This window comes from Oncorhynchus mykiss, chromosome 20, assembly GCF_013265735.2.
Source record: "Oncorhynchus mykiss isolate Arlee chromosome 20, USDA_OmykA_1.1, whole genome shotgun sequence".
Classification (NCBI taxonomy): Eukaryota; Metazoa; Chordata; class Actinopteri; order Salmoniformes; family Salmonidae; genus Oncorhynchus; species Oncorhynchus mykiss.
In genome coordinates, this window is record NC_048584.1 from 15,630,370 (window position 1) to 15,652,594 (window position 22,225).

The 22,225-nt window shown below is 43.3% G+C and overlaps 2 protein-coding genes across 3 annotated transcripts in view; one reads left to right on the forward strand and one right to left on the reverse strand.

The window, feature by feature from the left end:
- The first annotated feature begins 218 nt into the window (after positions 1-218).
- Positions 219-6,740, forward strand: LOC110499048 (tumor necrosis factor receptor superfamily member 13B). The gene is made up of 4 exons (XM_021575879.2): positions 219-631; positions 971-1,087; positions 3,688-3,984; positions 4,213-6,740. The coding sequence occupies exons 1-4, from the start codon at positions 517-519 to the stop codon at positions 4,464-4,466; spliced, it is 783 nt and encodes a 260-aa protein (XP_021431554.1). The 5' UTR covers positions 219-516; the 3' UTR covers positions 4,467-6,740.
- Positions 6,031-22,225, reverse strand: part of LOC110498751 (ubiquitin carboxyl-terminal hydrolase 22) — a 44,165-nt gene continuing 27,970 nt past the window's right edge. Inside the window, exons 4-13 of one of the 2 annotated variants that reach the window (XM_036955885.1) lie at positions 21,073-21,174; positions 18,181-18,347; positions 17,605-17,752; positions 14,390-14,492; positions 13,047-13,205; positions 12,604-12,730; positions 12,363-12,454; positions 9,946-10,005; positions 9,019-9,168; positions 6,031-7,431 (exon numbers count right to left, since the gene is read on the reverse strand). In XM_036955885.1, coding sequence (XP_036811780.1) covers positions 7,389-7,431; positions 9,019-9,168; positions 9,946-10,005; positions 12,363-12,454; positions 12,604-12,730; positions 13,047-13,205; positions 14,390-14,492; positions 17,605-17,752; positions 18,181-18,347; positions 21,073-21,174 — 1,151 coding nt within the window. In that variant the 3' untranslated portion in view covers positions 6,031-7,388. Of the gene's footprint in view, positions 7,432-9,018; positions 9,169-9,945; positions 10,006-12,362; positions 12,455-12,603; positions 12,731-13,046; positions 13,206-14,389; positions 14,496-17,604; positions 17,753-18,180; positions 18,348-21,072; positions 21,175-22,225 lie in introns of both variants that reach the window. The other variant, XM_036955884.1, reaches the window with a different exon arrangement.

Here is a 22,225-nt window from a genome sequence, read left to right on the forward strand (position 1 = left end):
ACAAGTCAATTTTATGAAGTTGAAGACCAAGGCGAGGCGTAGCTTTATTTGTAGAGCGTGTCATTTCTCCAGCTCAGTGATTTTGTGCCCAGTGGAGCACAGCGCAGTATGCCTCTGTCTAGAAAAGTGCATTTAAATCTTTGAAGTTGTGTATGGAGGCTTGTCCTCTCTTCTGATACCTTCTAGTTACTTAGACAGAATAATATACAGAACATGAGTAAATCATTATTTTTTTGTGTCAAGTTTGTTTGAGCCTGCTTGTCTGCCTGTAGACGAACCTACACCATCTAAAAGTAAAGAAGAAAAATAGAACACAAAATCTAAGGAAGTCCATCATAAAGTAATGTCAAATCTGGACGCCTAACACCCCCAAATCAACTTGATTAGTGTCCGGTTTGAATCAATCCCAACCAAGTGATACAAAGCTGATTACGCAAGGATTCCATGAACTGACCCTGATATCCCTCTGCCTGTCATTCAGTGAGTCAGAGTGTGAGTTGACACCCGAGCTGAGCCATGGGGTTTGGCTGTCCTGAGGGTCACTTCTGGGATGGCCTGGTGAGGAAGTGTCTGACCTGTCAGATGGTCTGCCAGCAGCCGCACCACCACCTCAGATGCATCGAGTACTGTGGTAAGTTCACACACACACACACACAAACGCTCACCGGAGGAAATAACACATACACTTAAGAAGTCAATGAGAGGACAATGCACCACACGATTGTCCATATGACTGAGTCCTCAAAGTTATACACATAACATACATGTTATATTTCATTCTATGGTGTTATATCAGTGGTAAAAGGCTCACACAAAGATCAATGAATCTCAAGATCCTTTTCGTGGGGTTAATTAACAAGTATAGTCTAGTGCAATTGTGATTGATACATAGTAGCCATTTTGTGTCAAAACACAGACATTTTATAATACGTATACCATTCCTGTGCCATTGTGTGTATGTTTGTGCTAGCTTCTCTAGGGTGTAAGGCAGTCCCAGGGCAGTACTACGACAGGCTGTTGAAGAAGTGTCTGACATGTGCTGTGGTGTGTGGCAACCATCCCTCAGAGTGTTCCCGCCAATGTAAGAGTGAGTGTGAACAGTATTATTTTTGTATCACATATGTTCTCTCTCTCTCTCTCTCATTCTCTGTAAAACACTCACTCAAACACACACAGGCAGGTACACACATACACAGACACAGCTCTCACAAAGTCATAAGAATTTGTACACTACTAAATAATGAATTGAGCCTACAGCCATCTCCAAAATAGTTTCTGGCTGACGATCCAATATTTAGACATTTTTATTTTGAAAATTGGTCCAAAATTCCATGACCCAGAAGTACTTTTTTTAGTGTTGCTGATGACACGCTGATCATGTGATGAGTTCGCAAATCAAATGCCCCACTTGTGCTGCCACTGGACAGTGGAAAACAAATAAGTTAACCTTTATTTATTGTCATTTAAATTAGTTTGTAGTAGTTTAGTGTTGAGTTAGATTAAATACTGTGGCTACCTTAATCGTTATTTTAAGTTATTTCAATGACTTCACAGCAATTTCTCGCTAACCGAAATGTAACTAGCTAGCAGGCTCAGCTAAATACAAATCCCTCTAGATACAGTGTGCAAAGCTGTCATCAAGGCAAAGGCTGGCTATTTGAAGAGTCTCAAATATAATACATATTTTGATTTGTTTAACATCTTTTTGGTTACTACATGATTCCATATGTATTATTTCATTGTTTTGATGTCTTCACTATTATTCTAAAATGTAGAAAATAGTAAAAATAAAGAAAAATCCTTGAATGTTCTAAAACTTTCGACCGGTAATGTACATACCCCATCAGACACGCCACTATGGGTTCCTTCACGGAACACAAAGATTTAACGCATCGCTCATGTACTGTATATGTGTATAGAGTCATGTCATCATGGAATGATCTCCCACCAGAGGTTTCTCAAGCAAAAAGCAAGTTTAGCATTAAAAAAACAGAAAAAAATCATATCACAGCACCTCTCCTCTTTCTAAAGATCTAATTTAACTCTACTGTATATAAGAATATGAATATGTACTGTATATGTGAATAGTGCAAATAGCATTTTTTGTTGTTGTTTCTTGGTGTCTTACCCAATGCCTTCAGAAAGTATTCACACCCCTTGACTTCTTCCACATTTTTAAATTGATTCAATTGAGATGTTTTTGTCACTGGCCTACACACAATCTCCATAATGTCAAAGTGTAATTATATATATATATATATATATATATATATATATATATATATATATATATATATATATATATATTGGATACCACGAAATTGGGAGAAAAAGGGGTAAAATTCAAATATATATATATATATATTTGAATTTTACCCCTTTTTCTCCCAATTTCGTGGTATCCAATTGTTGTAGTAGCTACTATCTTGTCTCATTGCTACAACTCCCGTACGGGCTCGGGAGAGACGAAGGTTGAATGTTATGCGTCCTCCGATACACAACCCAACCAGCCGTACTGCTTCTTAACACAGCGTGCATCCAACCCGGAAGCCAGCCGCACCAATGTGTCGGAGGCTACACCGTGCACCTGGCAACCTTGGCTAGCGCGCACTGCGCCCGGCCCGTCACAGGAGTCGCTGGTGCGCGATGAGACAAGGAGATCCCTACCGACCAATCCCTCCCTAAGGCTATATATATATATATATATATATTTAGGGCAATGGGTTCTATAACTGACTCAAGTAGTTTTTTTTGTGTATATATATATAGCCTTAGGGAGGGATTGGTCGGTAGGGATCTCCTTGTCCCATCGCGCACCAGCGACTCCTGTGACGGGCCGGGCGCAGTGCGCGCTAGCCAAGGTTGCCAGGTGCACGGTGTAGCCTCCGACACACTGGTACGGCTTCTACGTTGGTCATTAGATGGTCATTAGATAATTAATACACTTGATTTCCGCTACATTATTTCATGCTCCATGTTTCTGATCAGTGATAGATGAGCAAACAAATAAATGAGCTACAACTTCCAGTTTTCCAGACGGAGATCAACTAACCAACTACTGTGTACAGACAGAGATTCGGTGGGGGAAAAAATCACATTGATTGATTATCAGACAAATCACAGGCTTTTGGTCGGGAGTATGACAGGCGAGTGAAGAGCAAAAAATGTATTTGTATAAGATCTGAAATCTGAATATAAAAAAAGATTATTGTAACGAACCTGGGTTTATAAGCGCGTCTGTCGCACGAGCATGCGTTTGTGGCACAGTCGATAGCGCGCCGGACCTCGGGCTCGAAGGTCGATGGTTCGAGACCTGCTCCCTGCCTGTTTCATTACATAAAAATAAAAAAACTCAAAATAGCATAATTGGTCAGGAGCCCGTAAGACTGCTGCCATACATCCCAAAGGCTGAAATGTATTGTCTACGTCCCGAACGGCACCCTTCCATAAGGTACTGGCCAAAAGGGCCATTTGGTGTCTTTTCTAATTCAGTCACATTTAAATAGGATAACCTTGGGATTAAATGCTTTTGGTTTTTATCTTTTGAACTGAGAAACTCCTAGAAGTAGAGCTTTGACATTTGGAAATGGTGCATACATTTGTTTAGACTCACTTTGCATTACATTGATGTTATTGCAAGGTAAATACGGATTTAAATTAAATTTAAGTAATTTAATTCACCTTAAGCCCAACAGCCTGACTTGAGTGCAACCTTGAGGCCTGTGGACGGGACAGTCTTCCAGAACCCTACCACCAAGGGGGGCTCCCTACTCAGTGGTGTGCCTAACTCAGTCATCCTGGTGTACTCTCTGCTGGGCTTGTGTCTGGCACTGCTGCTGTTGACCCTGTCTTTGGCCCTGCTTGTGCTGCTGAGGAGGGCCAGTGCCAGAGGTCCCCGACCAGGGGCCACACAGAGCAGTCCCACCCAGGGCCGTGGAAGCCAGGAGGCCCAAGAGCCTAACCAGCACAGCAAGTCCTCCAAAGGTCAGTTTGGGCACAAATCTAGTCTAAAACATAGCTCAGGGCATGTCTTCATAGAGCCACTCAGAGTAGGAGTGCTGATCGGGGATCAGGTCCCCTCGTCCATGTATTCCTATTCATTAAGCTCTAAAAGGCAAAAATGATCCTAGATCACAATTGAATAACTCAGCATGGCTTCTTTTAGCTTGTTTATCTCTCTTCTCTGTGTGCATGCATTCGTACCATCTTTAGACAACCTGATGGATCCATCCCTGCCCAAGCTGAACAGTGTGACAGCGGGCCGTTCGTCCAGCCCAATAGAGACCTGTGTGTGTGTCCACTGCTTCCCTGACCTCAGAGTGCCTGGCAGAGGTGAGAAGCAGCAGAGACCCCCTCTCACCCTCTACCAGCAGGCTGTCCCCCAGGACCTCCACACTCCTACCAGACGACTCACTTGTGGATCATCAGAAAAAATAATCTGCTCCCCCTCTCAGCCTAGCTTCTGACCGGAGCAGAACTGAAACCGACTGGACACTACGGCAATCATAGAAATCCTATTAAATTACTAGAGGGGCTATGTCATAAACCCTCAAAGTTCCATAATGGGGTGAAAATGGCAGCAATCTTGGTCAGGGAGAAATCCAAAACCAGTCTAATTGGAATGAATGGCAGAGGCATAGGTGATGCATTTCCTGCTTTTACTGATGCAGGAAAATAAAAGTAAGGCAGGTGATGTATTAGAAATTGTGTAATGTAATTATAGTCAACCTAAAATAGTATTGTAATTCTAAAAACATTTGATACTGGTTTTATACCATTTTTCTGTACAAATACCTTCTAAAATACATGTAAACAGACCATACGTCTTAGTTTTCTTGAAAAACGGTGTGCTACTCTATGATACAATATCAGTACTCGTTGCATTTAGGTCTCAGTCATATCATCAACTGATTTGAGCCCGTGTATAGCTGTGTATTGTCTGCCTTGTTTGAATGGAATGTTTGCTTGTTGGCAGTTAATTAGAAACATTTATGGTGTCCTTCCTCAAAAACTGGTTGGGCAGCTAGCTAGCAAACACCCATACCGTCATGTCCTGATCTGTTTCACCTGTCCTTGTGATTGTCTCCACCCCCTCCAGGTGTCGCTTATTTTCCCCAGTGTATTTATCCCAGTGTTTCCTGTCTCTCTGTGCCAGTTCGCCTTGTATGTTTCCAAGTCAACCAGCGGTTTTCCCGTTCTCCTGCTTTTTGCATTCTCCTTTTTCTAGTCCTCCTGGTTTTGACCCTTGCCTGTTTCTGGACTTTGTACCCGCCTGTCTGACCATTCTGCCTGCCCCGGCCACTCTGTACCTCCTGGACTCTGATCTGATTTTGACCTTTTTGCCTGTCCACGACCATTCTCTTGACTACCCCTTTGGATTACTTAACATTGTAAGACTCCAACCATTTGCCTACTGTGTTAGCATTTTGGTCTCACCTTGTGCCTCGATACACACAGAGCAGATCAGTTTTACACAATATCTTAATACAGCACTGGCAAACCAAAGTTGACCAACTCCCTGACTATCATGGCTGACCTTTGGACCATCATGAGGTTCATGGCCATTCTAGTATTATAATTCTATTATAGTCGCAATAAAACAACCCTAGACAGATGACACGCCCACTCCAGGGTAGTTTCCCCTAGGTACAGATCTAGGATCAGCTTGCCCTCCACAATCCTAACCTGAACCATTAGGAGGAAAAAAACAACTAAACTGTCCCAAGATCAGCCACATCTATGGGTAACTTCACCTGGCCTACACCATGCAGACCAGAAACTGTGACGTGAGAAGTCTGGAGAGCAGAAATTAAATAGGTGGTAAAGGATACACAAACGGTATTGAGGGAGTGACACACAAGGGAGTAACAGAGAACATGATTTATGCCTGTATGTACTCACCCCAAACAAATGACACCCGCTGCATCTCTCGGGAGACATTCACATGTGGGTGGCCTCCTTGTGCCATGATTCAGCAAAGACCTCCAGTAAGTCTTGTAGAAGTTAATAAAACCCTGAAGCACACGAGAGTATAGACATAGATTTTTTATTGTGTGTCTCACCATCAGTGTCCAGTTCTTGCAGCAGATAAAGTGTGGGGGATGTATTTTTGACTAGCATAATAACCCTTGACCTTTTCCAGCCACATGGATAAAGGAACTCAGTTTATACCTTGGTTTTCTTTTTTAACATACATACATACTTTAACATACATAATTAACATGTGAAAAAAAAAGTACTGATTCAGTACACAAACATGCGCACAACACATGTGCGTACACCCACACACACAATTAGAGCAACATGTGGCCAAAGTTTAACACTGTCGGATCGCGCCACGGCAGGATACACACCGTGTCAGAATAGTGCTCGTCTTTTTCTTATTCACAACAACGCATCACCTGAAACATCTTCACAACCATGTCAGCAACAAAATAATTATCCCGTCACAAGAAACAAACAAACCAACCAACAAATGTGAAAAAGGCTCGACAACAGCAGTCTCATGAGAAGAAGCATACATTTTTTCAAAAAATACATGATTGACTGCACAACATAACAAGGACAGGGGTTCGAGGGAGGGGGGAACATTGGAAACCGTGAACAAGGATTCAAATGACTTATAAAAATATACTTCTATATTTTCCCTGCCCTCACAGAAAAAAGAAAAGAAAAGAAAGAGGGTGGGACTTTTCACAGAACAACCTCCTCCCTTTCTCTACCTCCCATCTTTTTTTCAGTAAAAAAAAAAAAAAAAAAAAAAAAAAAAATGTGCGCTAGATTCATCATACAGTATTTTCAAAACTAAAAAGTTCAAACAACGATTATAATCATCTCTTCTTGTGTTTGCAATGTTCTTAATATAATCTGTCAGCTTGTTTTGCATTCAGAGCAATAACAATGCATATAATGAACTTAGACAACCAAATGTCTTCCCTCAGAAATGTTTGGTCACTTGAGAGATGGGTGTGTGTGTGGGGGGGAGAGTGGAATTATGGATTTCAGAAAATAATACAACGTGAAGTTGACTGTTTTTATGAGATGTGGCCACTGTCGGACTGTTCCTTCATCTGCCCGAAACGATAGGAGAGGAGAGCGAGAGAGTGAAGCACCTCATCTTCCAACAAAGGCTCCTCGTTTCTCTCGCCGTTCTGCAATCTTCCCCCTGCTCTTCCGCCTTTCCGCCCTATCAAGTAGATCCTACGTAGTAGCTTCCATGCAGATTGGTTTTGGAGTGACCTTTTAGTTAGAAAGGATGCGGTGTTCCTCCATTCCCACAGCTTCAAATCTTCACCGATGTAGATTTTCAGGCAGGCTTGTGTTATGTTGCCATTTTGTTGTTGCGTAACTCTTGGTGGCTGTTGACATCAGTGCTGAAGGAAGCTTGGCTATTCATACTCCAGAAACTGTTTATGGTAGAACAAAAGGTACCTGACAACAAGAAAAAAATAATTACTGGTAAGATTTCACACTCAAAATATATTTCTCTCATTATCTTGAGGAATTACTTATGAGAAAAACACAAGGTCGAAGCTACTGCATAATGCTAAAAATGGAAAGAACAGGGGAGATGGAGTTTTGGATGAAATAATATACACCGAGTGTACAAAACATTAAAACACCTTCCTAATAGCAGGTGTTCATAACGTGGCTTTGAAGTTTGTTAAAAATGTAAAAAATAACGTAGCTTTGAAGTCTACTGATTGACCATAAAATATAAACATGGACGACAAGCAAGTTCAATGGAGAATCTCCAAGTGCTTTTTAAGTCCTGGACTAGGCTTAAACGACGTCTGGGAAACCTCCCCCAAAAAGACAGAGTAGGTAGAAGTTTCCCCTAACACCAGATCTGCTACATGTTTAACCCCGTAATGGTAAAGGTAAGGATTGTATGAGCTTTAAACCCATAAGAGTCTAAGCCCTCTCTAAGCCAGGGGAGGGGGTTCTACATTTTTATATCTTAGTCATTTAGTAGATGCTGTTATCCAGAGCAACTTACAGGAGCAATTAGGGTTAAGTGCCTTGCTCAAGGGCACAGACAGATTTTTCAACTAGTCGGCTCAGGGTTTCAAACTGACCTTTGGTTACTGGCCCAACGCTCTTAACCGCTAGGCTACCTGCAGCCCAGTTCTACTAAGCTATATAGAATTGTTTTAAGGTCATACAGAGGATCATTTAGCTATTTTGAATGTTAGGACCCCTTGAAGCACCCCCAAAAAAATATTAAAATATAATTTGATGAAAAACTATTTTTGGCTAACAGATTCACTACATAGACAACAGATCGTTCCCCTAAAAAATTGAAAGGAAGTTTGTGGCTGACCTATATCTGAGAGATAAGAAAGATCAGGACACATTTGTATTTTTTTTTTTTATCTAACCCCTTATTTTTGGCACTAAACGTTTAGTGTCCATATATACTTCCATTAATGTTTTCTACTGGTACCAGGAAACCTTTAGACGAGTCTTGTGAGGCCTGTGGGCATCCCAGAGCAAAACAACATTACGTGTTCATGAGTCTCACCTTTCTACAGAGGGGTCATATTAGTGTGTGGCCAGAACTGTTTGGACGCTACAGACAGAAGAAGTTGGCAGATCAGCTGTACCCGACTCCAGACCAGTCCCAAGACGCTTGTGGGGTTCAAAGAGAAAAACGGAGAACACCACCGCGTTCGTTAAGAGTCTCATCTTTCCATAGAGGGGTCAAAATAGTTTGAAACCCATTCAGACGCTACAGACGATTTTGTGAGAAAACCAATTTTCCGCCACGTCTCAAGGTCTGACAAACACCGCTCTAGCTCGGTCACCGCAGATGCAGAAGTGCGACATCGGCGGATACGGTGGATTGAGACGCACCCAATGCGACAACAAAAAAACCCATCTGTAGCTTAACCTGGCAGATTTATGTGGGGATTTTTTATATATTTTTTTACGCTAATTCAATTTCCGCGGGGGAGTGGACGTCGAGCTTAGTGGGTTAGCACCGTAAAGGTCGAGGTTGCAGCGGTCTGAGCTCACCCTTCACTGTCCAACACGTCCTTGTTGCTGGCCTTGGTGATGATGGCATCGTCACACTTGAACCACTGGTCCATGTGCTGCCGGATGAACGTGGTGTAGTGACCGCTCTCCAGAGTACCCTGGTGGTTGACCACCGCAAACAGAGAATACCTGGACGGAGGGTGGAGAGGCGAAGGCATGGAGAGAGAGTGGAGGGAGGGAAGGAGGTGGAGGGAAAGAGAGAAGGGGAGAGGGTGAAGAGAGAGAACGAGGAAGGGAGGCAGAAAATGGGTGAGAATTGTTTAAAATCAAAGCAAGAGAACAGAGCAAATTCACTGTCATTATATATTGTTCTTTACATGCAACATACACTGAGTATACCAAACATTATGGAGTACGTGTTCATGAGTATTTCTGTTGGGGCGGCAGGGTAGCCTAGTGGTTAGAGTGTTGGGCTAGTAACCGGAAGGTTGCAAGTTCAAATCCCCGAGCTGACAAGGTACAAATCTGTCGTTCTGCCCCTGAACAGCCAGTTAACCCACTGTTCCCAGGCCATCATTGAAAATAAGAATTTGTTCTTAACTGCCTTGCCTAGTTAAATAAAGGTAAAATATATATTTGGGTGGTGATACACACGGGAAACTGTTGAGCGTGAAAAGAACTGCAACGCTGCTGGGTTTTGACGGAAACCAGTACGCCTGGCACCTACTAACATCCCCCGTTTTAAAAGGCACTTCAAATCTTTTGTCTTGCCCATTCACCCTCTTAATGGCACACATACACAATCCATGTCTCAATTGTCTCAAGACTGATTGAAGTGGATTTAACAAGTGACATCAATAAGGGATCATAGCTTTAGCCTGGAATCACCTGGTTAGTCTATGTCACGGAAAGAGCATGTTTTCGTAATGTTTTGTATACTCAGTGTTAGAGGGAGAGTCCACTTACTTATTGTCGTTGAAAACGTCTACTGACTGCTGGTACTGTCCGTTCATCCTGTTCTCTTTGCTGAAAGACACACGATCAGACAATATGTCAGCAACAATGAATAAAGGCCATCACACTAAGCCATCCTCTAGCATAATACCACACATTTACAATCAATCCTCAGAGCAGGCCTCCTGAGTGACGCAGCGGTCTGAGGCACCGCATCTCAGTGCTAGAGGAGTCCCCACAGACTCTGGTTCGATCCCGGGCCGTATCACAACCGGCCGTGATCGGGAGACCCATAGGGCGATGCACAATTGGCCCTGCTCCTCAGTCCCAGTTGCTAATATATTAATATATATATATATTAATAGTATTGGATAGAAAACACTCTGACGTTTCTAAAACTGTTTGAATGATGTCTGTGAGTATAACAGAACTCATAGGGCAGGCAAAAACCTGAGAAGAAATCCAAACAGGAAGTGAGAAATCTGAGGTTGGTCGATTTTCAACCCAGCTCCTATTGAATTCACAGTGGGATATGGATGAAGTTGCACCTAGGGCTTCCACTAGATGTCAACCGTCTTTAGAAACTTGAATGAGGCTTCTACTGTGTGGTGGGGCTGAACAAGAGCTGAATGAGCCAGGTGTCTGGCAGAGAGCCAAGGGCTGGTCACGCACAATTCACATGATAGCGACCTGCGTCCCATGGCTTCTCTCCACACAAAGGAATTCTCCAGTTGGAACTTTATTGAAGATGTATGATAACAACACCCTAAAGATTGATTCTATACTTAGTTTGACAAGTTTCTTCGACCTGTAATATAACTTTTTGAAATTTTCGTCCGACGTTCGGATGGACCTGCACGAGCGTTTGGATTTGTGTACTAAACGCGTTAACAAAAGTAGCTACTTGGACATAAATAATGGACATTATCGAACAAATCAAGCATTTAATTGTGGAACTAGGAGTCCTGTGAGTGCATTCTGATGAACATCAAAGGTAAGGAAATATTTATAATGTGATTTTTAATTTCTGTTGACTCCAACATGGTGGAAAATTGTATTTATTTTCTGAGCGCCGTCTCAGATTATTGCATGGTTTGCTTTTTCCGTAAAGTTTTTTTGAAATCTGACACAGCGGTTGCATTAAGGAGAGGTATATCTATAATTCCATGTGTATAACTTGTACTTTCATCTACATTTATGATGAGTATTTCTGTTGAATTGTTGTGGCTATGCAAAATCACTGGATCTTTTTGGAACTAGTGAACCTAACACGCCAATGTAAACTCAGATTTTATATAAATATGAACTTTATCAAACAAAACATACATGTATTGTGTAACATGAAGTCCTATGACTTCCTATCTGATGAAGATCATCAAAGGTTAGTGATTAATTTTATCTCTATTTGTGCTTTTTGTGACTCCTCTCTTTGGGTGGAAAAATGGCTGGGTTTTTCCGTGAGTTGGTGGTCACCTAACATAATCGTTTGTGGTGCTTTCGCTGTAAAGCCTATTTGAAATCGGACACTGCGGTGGGATTAACAACAAGATTACCTTTAAAACGGTATAAAATACATGTATGTTTGAGGAATTTTAATTATGAGATTTCTGTTGTTTTGAATTTGGCGCCCTACACTTTCACTGGCTGTTGTCATATCATCCCGTTAACGGGATTGCAGCCCTAAGAATTAACTGACTTGCCTAGTTAAATAAAGGTTAAATGAAGGTTAAATGTAAAAATAATAATAAAAAGCACCCCTTTAAAGTTGAGTTAGCTATGAGATTAACACCTCACCCCGTCTGGCACTGTTTCTAAATGAGGCCCCTGACTGACTGCTTCGTCTGACACTAATCCTAGATCACATTCCCACCTCCGCACCAATATGGCGCATCCCTTTCATACGTACACTCGTTCATTCAATTAATGCAGTTCCAATCATCCCTCTCTTTCTCTCTGGAGGAGAGAGATCTGAATCCATTTGAGTTCATTTGAGTCTCCTTCAGCAGCAGGTGCTGTTTTGACATGCTGCACATCAGGGGATATGCATGGGGAGCCACGGGTTGATGTGTGTGTGTGTGGAGCGCACACCTGTGTTTGTTTGGCTAATTAAGTTAAAAACACCAATTACACACACACAGCAAATGATCATGGCTGGTCGGACAGCACATACACACACGAATATGCGCACACCTATGCCTCTCGATTGACTCAAGGGGCTTCCTTTTCCCAGGCTCCTTCACTTCACTAGCACTGATCTAAGAAATCAGCAGGTGAAGGCTACATAGCAAAGAAACCATCAGTGGACTGACTTTCACTTCTCTCGGATCAGTGCAGAGGATGAATAATATGAATAAAGGAAGAGTCTCCAGACTATTGAGATGCAGCCCTGGTCTCCGCCACTGTGCAACTGGCTCATTGTTCAGACTGACCTGGAGGCCATGAAGGGAGTCATGTCCAGCTCTAAGGGGAACGAGACGTACGTAATGATCTTCCTCCGTAGCTTCGCAGAGTGTTCAAACCTCTGGGGGGAGGGGGGGGAGAGAGAAAAAGAACACGACAGAGATAGGTTAGAGATATTACAGTGCGAAGGACGAAATAAGGTTGAGCTCTCACACTTACATTTCTTTTACACAAATACAGACAACAACAAAAAACACCACACGCGCTCACTTTGAGGTGGAAACACGCCACAATGGGGAGCTTCTTCATAGTCAGCTGTTTGGTGGACTCCTGGTAACTATGGCAACCGCTACACTTAATCTTGGCGCCGCTCCCTAAGTGCTCTGGTCGGGTAAACCTGCAGAAGACGGACCAGGGTCAGAACCCACACCGTGTGTGTGTGCCTGCGAGTGTGTGTACGCGCGCATGATAGAAAGATGGACAGCAGAACAGAGAGATACAGAGAAGGTTAAAGCGATGATGTGGAAGGAATTAGTCAGAGGGATGATTACCTGCATAGACAGAAAGTGGGAGTGGTGGCCCCTGAAAGATGAAGAGAGAACGAGAGAAAGAGAGCGATAGAGAAAGGGATGGTGATAAAGGGATGAGCAGAACCCGCGTAGACAATCAGTGAGTGTGGTGGCCCCTGAGAGAGGGGGAGAGGGGTGAGATACCTGCGTAGACAGTCTGTGAGTGTGGTGGCCCCTGAGAGGTGGCTCTCTCCGTTGAGTGTGCTGCCGTCTCCCCCGGGGCTGAGGGGCCAGAAGGGCGTGGACGACCCCGGCAGGTCCAGACTGATGTCCCAGAACGGGTCTATCGTTGTGGAAACACCACTACAGGACGAGAGGGGAGGGGGTGTGTTAGGGAATGGCTTTTGGGCTTTGACTGACCCAAAGCCTATGAATCCATCTTATAACCTATACATTTGAGTCATTTAACAGATGCTCTTATCCAGAGCGACTTAGGGTTAAGGGATTTTTCACCTAGTTGGCTCAGGGCTTCGAACCAGCAACCTTTCAGTTACTGGCCCCACGCTCTTAACCGCTAGAATACCTAAGTAGCCAGTTACAACACTTGAACAATGTTAGTTTGCATGCGAGTGTGAGTGTATATATAGACGACTTCAAATGGGGTAGAAGTCGGAGTTGTTGTGATTCGGGATGGCTCCCAACTATGACAAGAAACTGTGCCGTGGGGAATCGTAAGTGACTCGTTTCAGCTAGCTTCATCTTGTTCTTGATAGGTCTTGTTTTGAGGTATTTCGACTGATTTCATGTCAATCCTAATTTGGCTCAAGTTTGCGAGATTGCTAACCAACCAACAAACATCTGTAATTATGAATTTGAGAGAAAACAAGTGCTCATTGTGCAAATTAACTTATGTTTTCATTAAACATTGGAGATGAAAAATTGTTTACGTGTAGTCAACAATCTAAGCCAACCCCGTCTGTTTTGCCCCATAGTTGCGCCCACGTTGGTTTTGTTGCTAAACAACAAACCGGTCTATACACATTTACAAAATGTTGCACAAATGCTTCTCAATTAGTGTTGTAAACTCAACACGAAATGACTGAATCTTTGTGAATGAGTAAATATTGTGCAATACTCTATGTGTCCACCAGATGTAGGTAGAACACTATGTCAGAGTCTACACTGCCCAGTAGGTGCCTGGCTGCTAAAGCAGTGGGAGTGGAGCAACGGGTGTGTTAATAAAAAAATATTTAAAAAAATAAAATACAAATCAGCCCCACTCTCCTTGACTCACTGCAGAGAAGGGGTCTGACCAGGGCTGAGAGTGAGTGATTTAAAATCATTTTTATTTTTTTTATTATTTTTTACAAGTGCTGGTTTGAAACGTGATCAACATGATGCATCAACAGTACACACGCCCACACAAACAAACAGTAAGGGTGAAGCACAAAGATGTAGAGGAAATAACTTTCACACTGTTGACAAGCGCGCACACACACACACACACACACACACACACACACACACAGAAAGATGGAGGAGCATACTGGCAGACTTGACAGGTGACGTCAGACTGCAGACCCCCAGTGAAGATTTGGTCGATGATGCAGTTGCAGTTATTGGGGTTGTTGGCCTTCTTCCCGTTATCATCTCCTTGGTGAACATCGAGAGTACAGGGACAAAACACACACACGCGATTGAGAATTAATGCTTGTCAACTGCTGCAGAACTCCACCCCCCCCCTCCACCACAGTATCAGAGAAAGACAAAATCGAGAGAGAGAGAGAGAGAGAGAGAGAGAGAGTGAGAGAATGAGGGATGTTGAAGGAGGACACAGGGCTAAGCAAACACAATCAGCACTTATGTAAAGAGGCTCTTTGTCCGTGTCAATTAGCAGCCCCTCATCTCAGCTCATCCAGTCAGATAGCAGACCAGCCATTTTCTTCACTCTCCTCCTCTCTAGTTCATTCTCCCCCAATCGCTGCTCCCTTCCTTTCCCGTATTCCTGCTTTTCCTCCCACCATTTGACTGTAGCAGAAGTAGAGAGCGTGGGCGCCATTTGAGTAGAGCAGTCTGCTTTCTACAATCTGATTGTCTGTACAAGTTAGTATGTGTACATGCACAGTGCCTTTGGAAAGTATTCAGACCCCCATTTTTCCCGATAGAACCTAATTCTAAAATGTGTTGAAAAAATCTCAGCAATCGACACACAATACCCCATACTGACAAAGCGAAAACAGGTTTTTTAGAAATTTTACAAGATGTATTAAATAAAGAAATACCTTATTTACATAAGTATTCAGACCCTTTGCTATGAGACTCGAAATTGAGTCCTGGCGCATCCTGTTTCCATTGATCATCCTTGAGAAGTTTCTACCACTTGGGAGTCCCCCTGTGGTAAGTTAAATTGATTGGACATGATCTGGAAAGGCACACTGTCTATAAAAAGTCCCACAGCTGACAGTGCTTGTCACAGCAAAATCCAAGCCATGAGGTCGAAGGAATTGTCCGTAGAGCCCCGAGACAGGATTATGTCGAGGCACAGATCTGGGGAAGGGTACCCCAAAAAATTCTGCAGCATTGAAGGTCCCCAAGAACACAGTGCCCTTCAACATTCTTAAATGGAAGTTTGGAACCACAAAGAGCTGGCCACCCAGCCAAACTGAACAATCGGGGGAGAAGGGCCTTGGTCAGGGAGGTGACCAAGAACCCGATGGTTACTCTGACAGAGTTCTTCTGTGGAGATGGGAGAACCTTCCAGAAGGACAACCATCTCTGCAGCACTCCACCAAATCAGGACTTTATGGTAGAGTGGCCAGACGGAAGCCACTCTTCAGTAAAAGGCACATGACAGCACACTTGGAGTTTGAAATCAAGATTGAATGCCAAGCGTCTCATCTGGAGGAAACTTGACAACATCCCTACGGAGAAGCATGGTGGTGGCAGCATCATGCTGTGGGGATGATTTTCAGCGGCAGGGACTGTGATACTAGTCAGGTTTGAGCAAAAGATGAACGGAGAAAAGTACAGAGATCCTTGATGAAAACCTGGTCCAGAGTGTTCAGGACTTCAGACTGGGGCTTAGGTTGACCAACAACCAAGACAACGACCCTAAGCAGACAACACAGGAGTGACTTCAGGACACGTCTCTGAATGTCCTTGTGTGGCCCAGCCAGAACCTGGACTTGAACCTGATCTAACATCTCTGGAGAGACCTGAAAATAGCTGTGCAGCAACGCTCTCCATCCAACCTGACAGAGCTTGAGAGGATATGCAGAGAAGAATGGGAGAAACTCCCCAAATAGAGGTGTGCCAAGGCTATAGCGTCATACCCAAGAAGACTTGAGGCTGTAGTCGCTACCAAAGGTGCTTCAACAAAGTACTGAGTAGCGGGTCTGAATACTTATGTAAACATGATATTTCAGTGTTTTGTTTTATTATAAATTAGCAACATTTCTAAAATCCTGTGTGTAGATTGATGAGGGAAAAAAATGATTTAAATACATTTTAAAATAACGCTTAAACCTCTTTGGGCTAGGGGGCAGTATTTTGACGTTCGGATGAAAAGCGTGCCCAAAGTAAACTGCCTGTTACTCAGGCCCAGAAGATAGGATATGCATATAATTCGTAGATTTGGATAGAAAAAAAAACTATAAAAAGTTTCTAAAACTGTTAAAATTATGTCTGAGTATAACAGAACTGATATGGCAGGCGAAACCCCGAAGACAAACCATCCAAAAAATAAACATTTTCAGCCTACCACTGTTTCCAATGGCTGTCATGTTTATTATGAGGCGAAATCCTCCAAGATTGCAGTTCCTAGGGCTTCCACTAGATGTCAACAGTCTTTAGAAAGTTTCAGGCTTGTTTTTGGAAAAATGAGCTAGAATTTGTAGTTTTTCTAAGTGGCTCCCATTTTGCCTGTCTTGTTTTCATGCGCATGGTTGAGAGCGCGTTCTTTGTTGTTTAACTCCGGTAAAGACATTGATTCTCCGTCTTAAATTTTATCGTTTATTTACATATTAGGGTACCTGAGGTTTGATTATAAACGTTGTTTGACTTGTTTGGAGAAGTTTATTGGTAACATTTGGGATTCATTTTGTATGCATTTTGAAGGAGGGAAACCGGTGGATTTATAGAATGAAACGCGCCAGCTAAACTGAGTTTGTGGGGTTATAAAGAAGGACTGTAACGAACAAAATGACCATTTATGATGTAGCTGGGTACTTTTGGAGTGCCAACAGAAGAAGATCTTCCAAGGTAAGGTATTTATTATATCGCTATTTCTGACTTTCGTGGCACACCTGCCTGGTTGAAAAATGTTTTCATGCTTTTGTATGCGGGGCGCTGTCCTCAGATAATCGCATGGTGTGCTTTCAGCATAAAGCCTTTTTGAAATCTGACAGAGCGGCTAGATTAACAAGAAGTTAAGCTTTATTTTGATGTATGACACTTGTATTTTGAGGAATGTTAAATATTTATATTTCTGTAATTTGAATTTCGACTCTCTACAATTTCACCGGATGTTTGTCGAGGTGGGTCGCTAGCAGAACGCCTGCGCCAGAAAGGTTAAACGTAACAATGTGGAATAAGTCAAGGGGTCTGAATACTTTCCGAAGGCACTGTATGTGGGTGTAAGGCTGTGTAATATATTCGTGTTTGCCCCTGTATATATAAAAAGGTAGGTCTTAAAAAGGTAGGTGTGTGTGTGTGTGTGTTCCTGCGCGATTCTATGCGATCGCCCCTGTACTATGATGCAAACCTTTGCAGTGGCGGTGCAACACGTCCAGGGCAGCGATGAGGAACTCGTGGGCATCCTGCTGCTCGTAGCCTGCTAGGTGGCGCGCGTGAGTCCACACCAGGTGCAGCAGTCGGAAGGGAATGTGGGGCGAACGGTGGCCCGAGTAGAACTGACAGAGAGAGAGAGAGGGAGGGATGAGAAAAAGGAGGAGGAAGAAAGAACAGAAACATTAAATGTGAGGGGAGAAGGAGAGGGGGAATGGAGAGAGAGAGCGAGACAGTGAGGCGAGGGAAAATAAAAAGAGGTATAAGAGAGAATAAGGGTTGGAGAAGGGTCGGGATGAAACAGGAACTTAAAACCATGCAAATCCCACTACGTACTGACAACAACTTCGCTAGCTAGGTACTTCCACTACAATGGTTTTAGAGGGAGAGAGGTGGGGGAGAGAAAAATAAAAGGAGAAGATAGTTTTGGGTTGAGAGAGATTTAGAACAAGAGCGTTATAGACAGCAGTAGAGGTGGGCTGGGAAAGAAAGCGAGAGGAGGATGGAGGAGGTGTGCGAGCCTGAAAGAGAAAGATATTTTTAACCGCCTTACCTCCTGAAAGAGCTGGGACATCTCACACACCAGACAGGAGTTGGACTGCATCTCACACTTGTGTCTGTCGGACAGGAAGAAGTCCCGCAGTAGGGGCGTATGGGTGAGGGCCTGGACGATGCAGTTCATAAAACACGTGTTGCCCAGGTTGATCAGACCTCGAAGACCTGAGGGAGAGAGGGGAGGGTTAGAGGTCAAGCGAGAGAGAGAGAGAAGCAGGACACAAAGGAAGATGGAGAGAGAAAGGAACAGACAGGTAAATGGGGGGGGGATGCAGAAAGATACATAATATAAATTCCAGCGCCAAAACCACTACAGTAAATGAGAACCAGTGGAGATATGGCTGTAACAGATGGCCACAGTGGTCCGGAGTGAACACAGCAGCTTCACACTGGCAGGAGGACAACAGGGTAAGACCCACTGAGCTGGGATACCCTGACAGGTAGGGTTGCATGCAAAGCTACCGGTAATTTACTGGCATTTTCAGTCATTTGGGTAAATAACAGGTCATCTACGGCAATCTATGGTAACTTTGTTAATTTATACTTGAATAAAAGTCCACCATGCCCAAGAAAGCCAAGTTAACCTGCCTAAAGGACTATCGCCCCGTAGCCCTCACATCTATAGCCATGAAAAGCTTTGAAAGACTGGTCATGGCTCACATCAACCTCATGACACAATCTCCATTGCACTCTACACTGCCCACCTGGACAAAAGCAATACCCAAGGTAAGAATGCTGTTCATTGACTACAGCTTATCAGTCAACGCCATAGTCCACTCCAAGCTCAGGACAGTGACTGAACACCTCCCTCTGCAACTGGATTCTGGACGTCCTGACCGGCCTCCCCCAGGCGGTGAGGGTAGGCAACAACACATCCGCCATGCAGACCATCAACATGGGAGCCCCTCAGGGGTGTGTGCTCAGTCCCCTCCTGTACACCCTGTTCACACGCGACTGCATGTAAGACACCAACACCATCAAGTTTGCTGACGACACAAAGGTGGTAGAACTAATCACACCCACACAACAATGATGCAGCCTATAGGGATGTTGTTAGAGACCTGGCAGTGTGGTGCCAGGACAACAACAACCTCACCCTCAACATCAGCAAGACAAAAGGAGCTGATTGTGGACTACAGGAAACAAAGGGGTGAGAATGTGCAAAGCTGTCATCAAGATAAAGGGTGGTGTGTGTATGTATGTATATATATATATATATATATATATATATATATATATATATATATATATATATTTGGATTTGTTTTACACTTTTTTGGTTACTACATGATTCCATATGTGTTATGTCATAGTTTTGATGTCTTATATAGTTTTGTTTACTATTATAAATAGTAAACAAAGAAAAACCCTGGAATGAGTGTGTGTTTATAAACTTTGGACTGGTACTGTAGCTACCTCAATCACCTGCTACCCCTGCACATAGACTTGGTACTGGTACTCCCTGTATATAGCCATGTTATTTTTGACTCGTTATTGTTATTCTTTATTCATGGTGCGTTTATTCCTCGTGTCTCGACGTCATTGAATGTTTTATCTTTAACTCTGCGTTGTTGGAAAGGACCTGTAAGTAAGCATGTCACTAATAGCCTACACCTGCTGTTTACAAAGCATGTGACAAATACACATTTTGATGTGAATAACTTTTTATAAAATGAATCATATATACAGAATAGATGTGTTATATGTCTGTCCATATTGTCCATGAGTTTGTAGTAGATAAACCACATGGTTGAAGAGAAAAATAGCCTAATTAATGAAAGAGAAGCATCTAATCAACAATGGCATTATTTTCAATTATCTCTTCCAAACGAAAACAAAGACATAATGACACACACTACCGTTCAAAAGTTTGGGGTCAGTTGGAAATGTCCTCGGTTTTGAAAGAAAACACCTATGTAGATATCCTTTAAAAATCAGCCGTTTCCAGCTACAATAGCAATTTACAACATTAACAATGTCTACACTGCATTTCTGATCAATTTGATGTTATTTTAAACGGGCAATTTTTTTTTGCTTTTCTTTCAAAAACAAGGACATTTCTAAGTGACGTTTGTGTATTTAAAAACATGTTGCCCCTGACCAGCTGCTCACCTTAGTACCCCTACAGGGCACCATTACACACAGTACAGGGCATCTTGACAAAAAGACAAATTGAGATTTGCAAGCGCGCGAGAGAGCGTGAACGTTTAGCACCTAACAGAAGCATACTGCGATGCTGTTTAACACCACTCATCTCCAACTCTGTCTGAGCTGCTCCATAGCTGTGTGGAGGAGTGAGAATTAAAGAGGGATGAGTGAGAGTAGAGGAATGTCTTATTTCTCCACTGGACAGCACTTTCTAAATCCTTGATCAATAACATACTACCTCTCTCTCTCACACACACACACACACACACACACTTTCCCAGATAAACAAATTTTTCAGACACAGCCAACAGAAGTCTCTGCAATGAGATTAAGGAGAGACTGGGGGTTCTATCCGCCCACAGACATCACACAGTCTGTACTGCAGATGCTGTCATCACACTGAACCTCATAGGAAATGAACTACGCCCATATAGAGAGAAGCAGACTAGAGCTGTTTGCCCTAGTCCTCTCAACTAACCCTTCTGTGTTGACAGGTCTGAATGGACCAATATGGCGGGTTCAATACGACAATGGCTCCACCAAGCCTTATAATTTCCATCTGCCATATTGCTTATCCCATTATTGGGATTCTTCAGATTTGGAAATACAGAAAGGGGAGAGGGTATGGGCTAGGCAGGGGTAAGAAGCTAGGATAAGGGACCAGGGAGTTTGATTTCAGACGAGGCACAAGACAACTCTTGCTGTAGCCAGACAGTGCAGCACTGGGAGGAGGAGCCCTTACCGATGGTGCAGTTTGTCGTCATTTTCCGACGCTTTGGATTGTGCCGCAGCAGCTCCAGCTCTCGTTTGGTGGGCTCCCACGTCGAATACTTCTCCCCTACACCTGACACACACACACACAAACAACAGGAAAGAAATCAGTAAAAAAACAAGTGCAAGGCAGAGAGCTAGAGAGAGGATGTGAGAACTTAGATTTAACTAGATGGGTTGCTTTACCTTAAACCTGAAGGGAGGGGAACAGGAAATAGGGAAACCTACAAGGCCAATGCAGTGGAATCTCTAGAGAATATGCATTTTACATATACCAGAGGTGCAGATTTTGGTCCCAAATATTGCAATTCTACTTGCGATCGGCAAGTTCTGCCACACCGACCAAACCATTTCTGTACGAACCTTGCTTTGTACACTGGGCATTGTCATGCTGAAACAGGAAAGGGCCTTCCCCAAACTGTTGCCACAAAGTTGTAAGCAGATAATTGTCTACAATGTCATTTAATGCTGTAGCGTTAAGATTTCCCTTCACTGGAACTAAGGGGCAAGTAACATTCTCCTGGCATCTGCCAAACCCACTCCAGCCAACGCTTGGCATTGCGCATGGTGATCTTAGGTTTGTGTGCGGCTGCTCGGCCACGGAAGACCATTTCATGAAGCTTCCGACGAACAGTTATTGTGCCGACATTGCTTCCAGAGGCAGTTTGGAACTCGTAGTGAGTGTTGAGGACCAACAATTTATTTTTATACGTTAAGCGCTTCAGCACTCAGCGGTCCCGTTCTGTGAGCTAGTATGGCCTACCACTTCGTGGCTGAGCCATTGTAGCTCCTAGACGTTTCCACTTCACAATAACAGCACTTGAAGTCATTGTGGCAAACCTCTTCTAGGTTAGGAGCATTTGTCACAAATTAAGTGGTAAACTGCCACCAAATCACCCAAGAATGAGAGTTCTTTCGAACAGGACAGTACCTGTTTGTTTGTTTCTCCGTCCTGGTTCACCCAGGCCGTAGGCGAGGTCAAGGATAGCAGGGTTCGGTACACGAATCGGGTTCTCGGTAGGTCCAGGTCCAAACGCCAACAGGTAAATCCAAAACAATCCAGCTCATACACGGTAAATCCAGCCAATCTCTATTGTCTCTATCTCTATTGTTCATAGATCCTT